An 11,987-nucleotide genomic window follows, 5' to 3' on the forward strand; every position below is an offset into this window, starting at 1 on the left:
AAAAGCAAAGCAAAGGGCTCTCTCTCCCTTCGATGAATGAGATTCCTGCTTTTAAGCAGACTACCCACAAGGAAAATGCTTGCAAGGAAGGGGGATGGTGCAAAATAACGGGGATTGCAAAGAAATGGGCTTCCTTCTGCCTCTTCAAGATTTCCCTGGGCCTCGAAGGAAGGAAGGAAAGAAGCAAGGAAAGACAAAGATGGATAGAAGAGAAGGGAAGGGAGGGTAAAGGAAGGAAGGAAGGAAGGAAGGGAGGAAGGAAGGAAAAGAAAGAAGCAAGGAAAGATGGAAAGAAGAGAAGGGAGGGGAAAGGAAGTAAGTAAGTAAAGAAGCAAGGAAAGAAAGAAGGAAAGAATAGAAGGGAAGGGAGGGGAGAGGAAGGGAAAGGAATTTAAAGGAAGGAAGGACGGAAGGAAGGGAAAGGAAAGAAAGAAAGAAGAGAAAGGAAGGGAAGGGAGGGGAAAGGAATGAAGGAAGGAAGGAAAGAAGCAAGAAAGAAGAGAAATGAAGGGAAGGGAAGAAGGGAAGGGAGGAAGGAAGGAAAACCGAAGTCATCTTCGCTTTCCTTCCACAGATTCCCCCACAGATATTATGTGGGAAGAGGTAGAAAGAGTCACAAGAGTTTGGGAAAGAGAGAAGCGGCAGAGGAGAGTTCTCTGTTTTCCCATCACAGCTGGAGAAGGGCTTGAACCTGGCAGAGACCGAGCTCTTGCACTAGGAATGACAGAAATCCTGGGCTCTACATTTGAGACTGAGGGCTCTCCATTGCAGAGATCTTCGGTTCTCTACTGGAAAAACAGAAATCTTAGGTTTTGCGTGACTGGGATTTGGGGCTCTACACTGGAGCAAACTATATCTTTATAGCTGCGGTTGAGAGACGCAGATCTTGGGCTCTACATTTGAGACTGAGAGATCTTAGGCTCTGCATTCCTTGCAGAGATCTTCGGTTCTCTAGCAGGGAGACAGAGATCTTAGGCCCTGCACGGCAGAGATGTGGGGCTCTACACTGGAGAAACAGAGATCTTCGTCGCTGCAGTTGAAAGACACAGACCGGAGAGGCACGGATCTGTGGCCCTTATTTTTGGTTTTTGGCACTGACAGTCCCTGTCATACATGGATAGAGGGGAAAGGGATGGGAACACAATCAAGGCAACCCAATATATACATTGGAGAGACATAGATCTTGTCTTCTCTCCTCTCTCTCTCTCCCTTGGTGGTGCGGGGTCCGGGGGGGAGGGCGTGTGTGTCTATCTATCTATCTGTCAGGGGTCCCGGCGGGTCCTCAGAGGTCGATGCGTGCGTGGAGGGCGCCGTGCTTGCTCCCCTCGTGCTCCCAGTAGGAGCAGTGCATCATGGCCAGCTCGGGCGGCTGCCGGGCGCAGGCGAACTGGAGGGCGGCAGCGGCGGCGGCGGCGGCGGAGGCCCCGTTGGGCGCCGCTTGGGGCGAGGCGGGGCTGCCGACCACGGCCGCCGAAGAGGACGCCGAGGAGGAGGAAGGCGAGGAGGCGGAGGAGGCTGCGGCGGCTGCGGCGGCGGCTGCTGCGGCCACGGCGGCGGCGCCGAGCTGCTGTGCGGCGGCGGCGTGGTGGTGGTGGTGGTGGTGATGGTGGGCGTGCGGGTGGTGGTGGTGGTGCGGGTGGTGGGCGTGCGGGTGGTGGTGGTGGGCGCCCATGCCGTTGTAGGAGTTCACCATGGCCGGGAGCCGCGCGTAGGCCCCGTAGGCGTTGCCGCCGTGCGGGGAGAGTCCCACGCCCTTGACGGGGCTGAGGCTGCTTCCCCCGTTGCCGCCGGCCTCCATCTGGCAGGCCGCGTAGGAGCCCGTGGCCACCGCCGACTGAGGCTGCGGGGGCGGCGGGGGCGGCGGCGGGGGCTGCGACCAGGAGGCAGCGTTGAGGAAAGGCGCCTGGAGGTACTTGGCGGGCGGCGCGGCCAGGTAGCCGTAGCCGGCGGCCTCGGGCCCGAAGAGGCTCTTCCCGGGCTGGAAGTGGCCGGCGGGAGGGCGGAAGGGGCGCTTCATGCGGCGGCGGCGCCGGTAGTTGCCCTTCTCGAACATGTCCTCGCAGGCCGGGTCCAGCGTCCAGTAGTTGCCCTTGCGCTCCCCGCCGCCCTCGCGAGGCACCTTGATGAAGCACTCGTTGAGGCTCAGGTTGTGTCGGATGCTGTTCTGCCAGCCCTTCTTGTTCTTCTCGTAGAAGGGGAACTTGCCGATGATGTACTGGTAGATGCCCGACAGCGTCAGGCGCTTCTCGGCGCTCTCGCGGATGGCCATGGCGATCAGGGCCACGTAGGAGTAGGGCGGCTTCTGAGAAGGGTCGCCTTTCTCCGAGGCCGGCACCGTCGCCGAGGAGGACGAGGAAGAAGAGGAGGAGGCCGTCTTGTGCGGAGGAGCCGGGCTCTGGTCGCCTTTGGCCAGCAGCCCTTGCTCGCCGCCGCCGGGCTCCTTGGCCTGGTGCAGGGCCTCCGGAGGCGGCTCCGAGTAGCCGGGGGACAGCATGGCAGCGCCCACCTGCTGCTCCTCCTGCTGCTCCTGCTGCTGCTGCCCGGGATCTGAGGTCGCTCTGGAGGCGGATCCCACCCTTGCCTGCTTTCCTTCCTTCCTTCCTGCCTTCAGGTCCTGGCTGGGAGATCTGCTCGGGCTGCTGCACTCGCTGCTCTGGCTTTCCAAGCCTGGTGGGCTTTTTGCTTTCCCCCTCTATCCCTCTCGCAATCTCTCTCTCTCTCTCTGTGCCCCCCGTCCCCGCCTCTCTCTCTCTCTCTCTCTCTCTTTCCCGAGGCAGCCTGCTGATCCGCAACAAACTCCGATATCCACTCACTGCGCGGCGGGACGAGCTCCTTGCTGATTTGTATGGGCGCCAGCCAGTTCCGCTTTCGTCAGGATCCCCTTCTCTCTCTCCCTCTCTCCTCTCTCTCTCTCTCTCTCTCTCTCTCTCTCTACTCTCTCCCCCCTTCCTCCTTCTCTCTCTCTCTGTGTAACGCCCCCCCTCCCCTCCCCACCACAAGCCTGGGAGCCAGCTGGGCACGGGGCGAGTTCATGGCGAAGTCACATTTTGCTCCAGCGAGGAAGTCAGTGCCTGAAACCCCCAGGGAAGTTTGGGGTCCCAAAGAGAGAGAGAGAAAGATAGAAGGAAGGAAAGGAAAGGAAGAAATGTGGGAGGGATAGCGGAGGGAAACAAACAGGACCAAATCCTAACCCTTCGCCGAGGGGCATCTTTTTTTCCCCCCACATCTTCCGCGGAGACAGGAGGCGGACTCGGAGGAAAACAAGAGCGGGGGAAGAAGAGGAAGAAGAAGAAGGAAAAAGAGCAGGAGGAGGAGGAGAAGCAACAACAGCAGCAAGAGGAAGATCTTGTCATTTGCAAGGCAGGGATTTCGTCTGGCGAGGTGTGGGGTTTTGAGAGAGGAAAACCGCAGAGGAAAATCAGGGACTGGGTCTACATTGCCGCAGAATGCAGTCTGCAACTGCTTTATATGGCCGTGTAGATCCATTCCCTGACTCAAACTGTATAGAACGCAGTATATATGGTTAGAGGAGGCCCATAGAATGCAGTTGCATTAAACTGCATTATATGGATTTCTCACGATCATATAATGCAGTTTCAAACCGCGTCTGTGGTAGTGTAGATCCAGAGTGAAAGACAGAATGGCTTCAAAAGGAGCAGGCAGGTCGATTGAAGCCAAGGCAGGGCAAGGACTGATGGTGGAGGACAGGAGCACACCCCGCTTCCTACAAAAGTTGGTAGAGTTGATGGAAACTGGGTTGTTGTATGTTTTTTCGGGCTATATGGCCATGTTCTAGAGGCATTCTCTCCTGACGTTTCGCCTGCATCTATGGCAAGCATCCTCAGAGGTAGTGATGGAAACTATTCCTAAAAGCGGTGCCTGACAGATTTGCGTTAGTTTTGTCGGTTTCTGCGCGCGCGTGTTTGGGAACGCAGAGCTATGAAGGAATCTACCGGAATGGTTTTCAATCAACACCAAGAACGGGTTCTGGAGCCTTGTTCTGTTGAGAGACTTCTTAGGCAAAGCGATCACCAAATAAACAAGAGTCTGTAGAGCAAAGTCTTGCTTCAACCCCACATTTCTAAAGCTAGGGGGAAAGGGGGAAAAACAAACCCCCTGCCCTTCCTCCCGGTTGCTTTCCCCAGGCGAGGCGCATCCAAACATGTCATCCAGGTACCCCTCAGTCTGGCATTTTGCAGGCAACTAGAGAAATGTTTCAAAAGAAGGCGGAGGGAAAGGTGGGGAAAGGAAGGAGCTGGGAAGCAGGCCTAAAGCGGGGAGCTGAGGGTCTCCCTTCTGCGCCCCAATCCTCCAGGCCTTTGCTGGGAAAGCCCGGCTCCAAAGCCTGGGGAGGAAAGAAAGCTTTCTCCAGGCAAGGCTGGATCCCTCTTGTGGGCCTGGGATTGCAAACAAGGGCTCTCCCGACGAATAAGGGTGTCCCCGCCTGGTCTTGCCATGGCTGGAGGCCAGCGCCCATTCATTCCTGCCTCTATCCAGGCTCTCAGATTCACCTCCCTCCCACCCTCCCGTCGCCCTTTCAGAAAAATGAAAATAACAATACAAATAAATCTCCATAAGGGCCTCAGCGTCTCAAAAAAAAAAAAACCCCAAACACAACCCTATTTATTTATGCGAGGCATTCATTTCTCGCCTCTCGGCCCAGCAGGGTGGCGGGAAGGCTACTGTTTTGAACCGGAGCTGCTTTGAGTGAGCCTTCCCTGTTGGGGTGGGTTTAGCCTTGGGACCCGGATGGACAGGCAGGGCAATCCTTTACATGCCTCCTTGGAAGTAACTAACCCCCGTTGTGTATAATGGGCCTTAATCCAGGTAAGGGGCTTGTGGTTGCGTCGAGCTCTTGTTTATTTCGCCCTGAGTGTGATTTCCAGAAGCAAAACACCAAGTTCAACAATTGTATTGTTTTATTTATTTACTCATTTTTATCCCGAATTTCTACCAATATAGGAACTCGAGGCGTCTTTGTATAAATATACATATTATCATGGCTCAGTGGGTTGTTGTGAGTTTTCCGGGCTGTATGGCCATGTTCCAGAAGCATTCCCTCCTAACATTTTACCCACATCTATAGCAGGCGTCCTCAGGGGTTTGTTGGAATTGCGCTCTTGTAGGTTTTTCGGGCTGGAGGACGATGTTCTAGAAGCATTCTCTCCTGACGTTCCGCTTGCATTTGTGCATCTATCTACATCAAGTCCTGCAAAGTCCTGCAAATATCCCACAAAACTTTGGGAAGGATTTGGACAATAATGCTGTTGTACTCTCCGTTCACAAAGGTGCTTGTTATGTGGGTTCATGGGATAAAGAAACAACCTTCTGTGTTTTTAACGTAACTATTTGAAGAAAAATAAGGACTTCTCTAGAACATACAGCACAAAAAACCTACAGCAACCCAGTGATTCCGGCCATGAAAGCCTTCGACAATACTTTGTTGGAATTCTTCAGGAGATAATGCTTCTGGAACATGGCCATGCAGCCCGAAAAACTCACAGCAACCCAGTGACTCCGGCTATGAAAGCCTTGGACAACACATTGTCAGGGCTCAGTTTGTAGTGCAACTGTTTCAAGTCCATTCCTGTTACTGAGGTCTGAACTGCTGCTGGATTTTGATCTCACAAAAATAAGTGAGATTTTCAAAGCTCGGGATGTAATCCTCTACATTGAGCAGAATATAGTAATAATAATATTTATAATAATAATAACAATAAATATAATAATATTTATAATATTTATAATAATAATAATAATAATAATAATATAAACATAGGTGGGAAGAAAACAAACTAGATGGCGTTTGCTCCCGGAAAGGCTCAAGAAACAATAAAATAGTATTATTTGAAATGTATTTCTTCATCTTGGCAGTGTAAACAAGTGATAAACAGTAAAATGGCAATATTTTCTATACCCGTTCTCATTTACCCTGAATTTTAATCACTTTCTGTAAAACCTGTCAACATTTCCAATAGATAGGTTGATCACAGTCTTAAAAAAGTATCATAGTCAAATGCATAATAATCTCTTTCTCTATATCCGTGTATATTATTTTTTTCTGAATTTATGAAGCCCAATCCTTACACCAACTTCTACTAGACAGAATGCGGTTTAATTTTTAATTAAGCATTTGTGGATTTTTTAAAAAAACCCATGTGTTTAAAAGCATATACATAAAACCTATTTTATAGATAGATTGATAGACTGTATTAGAAGCCACAGTACTTGTGTGATTATTATTATTATTATTATTATTATTATTATTAATGATAATAAAAACTTTGTTTCAAGGACCTAAGCCGGAATGTGCACATTTCTCTGTTGAAACTAACAGATAAATTGCACGAGTGTTCATGAATCTTGGTCCCATACAGTTGGGTGTTTAATTTCCACCAGCAGCTTTTTCACACCTTGAAGGGAGAAAACCCTTGTTTCCAGCTTCCCCACTAAGAAGCCAAGGTCCAATTCATGCAAAGAGAAATACTTCGAAATGATCTGGTGGATTGAAGATGCTCTGACCTTATTCCCTGAGAAGGAAGTTTTCCTAAAAACTTCTCAGGAAAGATGAAGCCTATCCCTCTGGAGAAGCCCCTCGTTGGCTTGCTCCAGGGTTCCTGTTGTTTTCTCCTGCATTCAAGTCCTTACAGACTCCAAGCCAATTTACTTCTTGGCAAGATTGATTTAGGGGAGGTTAGGCATTGCCTTCCTCTTACACAAAGAGAGTACGGTTTACTTATTCATGGCTAAGCAAGGAATGTGAACCACGAAAAACCTAAAAGCACCATATCTTGGAAGTTAAGCAAGGTTAACCCTGCTCAGTACTTGGATGGGAGACTGCCATGGAATGCCAGATGCCACCTATCAGTTGTTTGCTAAGAAGGGCTGAATCTTTTGGCATTACCCTGGAACAGGGCATTCCTTGAATGGTGATAAACAGAAAATAGGAAGTGGCTTAGGTGATGAAGTTTGAATTGTTGTGTTATTGGCCTTCTGAAGAGGTTCGAAAGACTTTACACATATGTCACACTCAAGGTTTTCGAGCCAAATCTGACCTGCCATGTCATTTTACGTAGCCCTCCTCCAAATAGAATCATAGAGTTAGAAGACACCTCGTGGGCCATCCAGAAGCAGGAAAATCGCATTAAAAGTACCCCGACAGATGGCCATCCAGATTCTGTTGAAAAGCCTCCAAAGAAGGAGACTCTACCACACTCCAGGGCAGAGAGTTCCAGTGCTGAACAGCTCTCACAGTTAGGAAGATCTTCTTAATGTTGGACTGCAACTCATGTGTCCTCATGACAAGAGCTGATGGGAGTTGTGAAACAGTAACATCTGGAAAGCTGTAGTTTTTTTTGTTTAGCTAGGATACAAGTCTTGTGGATATGATGCCTGTCTTTAAAATGTCCTCAAATCTTTTCCCAGCCTTAGAGCCACAAGTGTTGTTGGGTTGCAATTCCTTACTCGAAATAACATCTGGGCAAAAACAAAAGAAGAATGACCACATAAAAGTTGGCCCCCTGTATCCACAGATTCTCTGTCCATTGATTCAATGACCCTTTGAAGGCATCCATAAGGCTAATGTGACATCAATGAAAATGGTTTGACAGCCTAGCCTTAAAAGAAGCAGATACCACGTGATATTGAAAGCTAAAGAGGATCAGCACTAGTTAATACTTGGATGGGAATACCAGGTGCCTCTGAATGTTCCTTGGCTAAGAAAAACCTATGAAATAAATATTGTACTGCAAGACTTTGTCTTCCCTAATTCATCTAATATTTGATAACTTTAGTATACTAAAGACTTGAAATTTTGTCTCTTTTGTAGTAAGTCTATACTTTTTTGTGCATTCTCGGCAGAGGAAGGGAAGGCACCCACAGGTTGAGCTTTCAGTGCAGAATTAAAGCAGTCAGACTGACACCACTTTAATTGTCAGGACTCCATGCTATGAAACCATGGGAGTTGTGGTGGTTACACAAAATATTCAGCCTTCTCAGCCCAAGAGCTCTGGTGCCTCACCAAATGGTGTCTCCCAGGGTTGGAGAACCTTGAGCCATGGCAGTTAAAGAGGTATCAAACTGTATCAGTTCTACTATTTAGATCAGGCATGAGCTTAAGCAGCTGAGGGGGGAAAGGAAGGGGCCTGAGGGGCGATTAGGAATTGTGGGAGTTGAAGTCCAAAACACCTGGAGGCCCTAAGTTTGCCCATGGTTGCACTAGCGCTTCAAGAGATCTGCCAGAGAAAAAGTCCAATTGAACGTGGAAGGATTTGCTTTCAAGGAAACACTGGCAGAATTATTTTTGTCTGGTGGCACATGTGAATATTTATTATTTATTTATTTAAGACAGTTATATCCCAAGGGGAAGAAGGGGACTCAGAGCAGCTTACAAGTTATATGTACATACAATATATTGTATTATTAGCATAGCACAATATTAGCATTATATCTTACTATATTGTACTATACCACTATACTGCAATATAATTAATAATATTATATGTAATATATAATTAGTATATTATTATATTGTATTATATAGGGTATGACATTATAATATAATTATCAATATTATATGTATATACAGTATATTATATTATTAGCATAGCACAATATTGGTATTATATAGCACTATATTGTACTATATCACTATAGTGAAATATTATTAGTAATATTACATGCAATATAGAATTATTCTATTACTATATTGTACTATGATTAGTATTATATTGCATTACATTATGATATTATCAATATTATAGGTATATACAACATATTATATTATTAATATAGCACAATATCTATATAAATAAAATGTAATGTTAGTTTGTGGAATTAACATAACTCAAAAACCACTGGGCGAATTGACACCAAATTTGGACACAATACACTTATCAGTCCAATGAGTGACCATCACTCATAAAAACACTGAAAAACACAGACATACACATATATACACATACACACACACAACACACATATATACACAGACTGGGCCACAGCAACGCATGGCAGGGGACGGCTAGTTAGTATATATTACTATATTGTACTATACCACTTTACCGAAATATTATTAGTAATATTACATCCAATATAGAATTATTATATTACTATATTGTATTATTATACTGTATTACATTATAACATTAATATCAACACACACTATATGTGTGTGTGTGTGTATATTAGCATAGCAAAATATTAGTATTATATAGTACTATATTGTTGCTGAGGGGAGGGGCTCCCAACTGATGACCCAGGAGGCATGGTGGAACTGTGTCTTCCTGGCTCCCCTTCATCATTCTGTCTGTCTATCATAACCTGCTTCCCCTGGGATGTCGAGGGTCTTGACCAGGGCCAGCGATTATTACCATTATCCCAATGAAGCCGAAATATTAAGTGTGAGGGTTGTTACTGTGCCTGGATACAGTTGACCTCAGGGCAACACGTTAAGGTACAGCCCTATAGCAACATAACAATAACAGGGTCTCTTTGCATTGCAGCTTGACCCCACTTTAATTGCAATGGCTCAATGCTATGGAACCCTGGGAGCTGTAGTTTGGTGAGGTACCAGCACTCAGAGGAAGTTAAAGACCCTGCAAAGCGACACCTCCCGTGTTTTCCATGCCATGGAGTCATGGCAGTCAAAGTGGTGCCAAGCTGCATTCTTTTCTCAGTGTAGATGCGCCCAACGTCTCGCTTGGCTGAATGGCACACTGAGTACCCTTAGGTAGGTTTGCCTTGTATGGAGCGAAGTGTGAAACCCACACGGCATTCCCACAAAACGCAGGGTGTGTTTGAGGCTGATTTTCCCTATCTTTAGCCAGATCGACACTGCCAAACCATGTATATAATGTAGTCTGAAGGGCGATGAACGGCATGGTGTGGGTCTACACTGAGCATAGCATTGCTTTCCATCACGCAGATGGTCCGCTGTGCAAGGACTGATTTGTTGTCTCAAGATCGTCAAAACAAACACAAACAAAAGACAAAGAAACAAACAAAAACATCCTAAAAAAAGCAATGAAATCCATATAATAAATACTCATCCTCATTATTTCATATTATTATTATTCAAGACGATAATCGGTCCGAAAATGAAAAGTTGCTCTCCAAAATCTCGTGGGAACGATCCCGCAGGAAACAAGAAGTGGGGTGTCAATTGCCGTGGAAAGCGCTGGGATTGACATCCCGAGAAAAGACAAATCAAACCCCATGGATTTCAATGGGGGGAAGGGAAGCAAACGCTTGATTGTTCCTTCTGGATTTTTAAAAAATGAGAAATAAACCAAGATGGTGAGAAAATGCCATTGAGTAGAAATGCCAGTTTGATCAAAATCGCCACCACATTTTAAAACGTAATGGAATCAATATTCGATTGGATGGAGAGCAGTAAAAATAGCCAATCAAGACGCAAGGAAGTTTGTCAATAGTTCCCGTTGCAGTCTTCAAAATATTTTCAGAAGAGTCGCATCAACAGATAATGTTATACATATGACACACACACACACACACACACACAATATATATATATTATATGTGAGTGTAATATATGTGCGTATATGTGTGTGTATATACATCTATATATATAATTGATTTACCTATATGTATATATGTTTGTATGTATATGTATTATGTGTGTGTGTAATATGTATAATTGTATCTGTTGACGCAACTCTTCAGAAAATATTTGAAGAATGAAACGGGAACTATTGGCAATCAATCTATCTATCTATCTATCTATCTATATAGTATATATGTGTGTGAGTGATATGCGTGTATATATATATAATTACTTATATGTGTGTATAAGTATTATGTATGTGTATACATATATTATGTGTGTGTAATATATGTGTATATATATCTCTAACTGATTATATGTGTGTGTAATATGTATAATAGTATCTATTGACGCAACTCTTCTGTAAATATTTGAAGAATGAAACGGGAACTATTGGCAATATATATATATATATAGTATATATGTGTGTGAGTGATATGGGTGTGTGTGTATATATATATATATATAAAATTACTTATATGTGTGTATATGTATTATGTATGTGTATACATATATTATGTGTGTGTAATATATGTGTGTATATATATCTCTAACTGATTATATGTGTGTGTAATATGTGTAATAGTATCTATTGACGCAACTCTTCTGTAAATATTTGAAGAATGAAACGGGAACTATTGGTAATCATTATGTATATGTATATGCATATATAAAGTATGTATATATATGTGTGTGTAATTTGCGTGTGTGTATATATAAATGATTACTTATATGTGTGTATATATGTGCGTATATGTATTATTATGTGTGTATACATATATTATGTGTGTGTGATATATGTGTATATATCTCTCTAACTGATTACCTATATGTGTGTGTATATATATATTATGTATGTGTGTATGTGTGTGTGTGTGTGTATATATATAATGTGTGTAATATGTATGTGTATATATATCTCTAATTGATTACCTATATGTATATGCATTATGTATATATATGTGTGTGTATAATATATGTGCGTGTGTATATACAATTGATTACCTATATGTATGTATATGTATTATATGTATTATATATGTATATATGTGTGTATGCATATGTATATTATATGTGTGCATGCATATGTATATTATATGTGTGCATATATATATATATATATATATATATATATATATATATATATATAGTGTGTGTGTGTAATGTGTGCCTGTATGTGTGTGTATATACATACATACACACACACACACACACACACGCGATACTTATACTCAATTACAAATAACGCCTTTCCTATCCCCACTGTACTTCAAATGAATGAAATCCCACGTCCGATTTCCGTTTCCAAAAACCAATTTGAACCCAAGGAAATGCTCCTTTGAAGTCCTCATTATGAGACCATCCCAGGAGCAGCTACTCAGAAGTAAAGTTAAGGACGTTGCCTTCCAGAATTGCTGCCTAA

At 44.5% G+C, this 11,987-nt stretch overlaps 1 protein-coding gene across 1 annotated transcript; it reads right to left on the bottom strand.

Annotated features, from left to right (window-relative positions):
- Positions 1–254: 254 nt before the first annotated feature.
- FOXL2 (forkhead box L2) lies at positions 255–2,566 on the bottom strand. Its single transcript, XM_060767000.2, has one exon. It carries the CDS (start codon positions 2,492–2,494, stop codon positions 1,283–1,285), a length of 1,212 nt encoding a protein of 403 aa, XP_060622983.2. The 5' UTR covers positions 2,495–2,566; the 3' UTR covers positions 255–1,282.
- Positions 2,567–11,987: the final 9,421 nt, after the last annotated feature.

The sequence above is a fragment of the Anolis sagrei genome, chromosome 3 (genome assembly GCF_037176765.1).
Source record: "Anolis sagrei isolate rAnoSag1 chromosome 3, rAnoSag1.mat, whole genome shotgun sequence".
NCBI lineage: Eukaryota > Metazoa > Chordata > Lepidosauria > Squamata > Dactyloidae > Anolis > Anolis sagrei.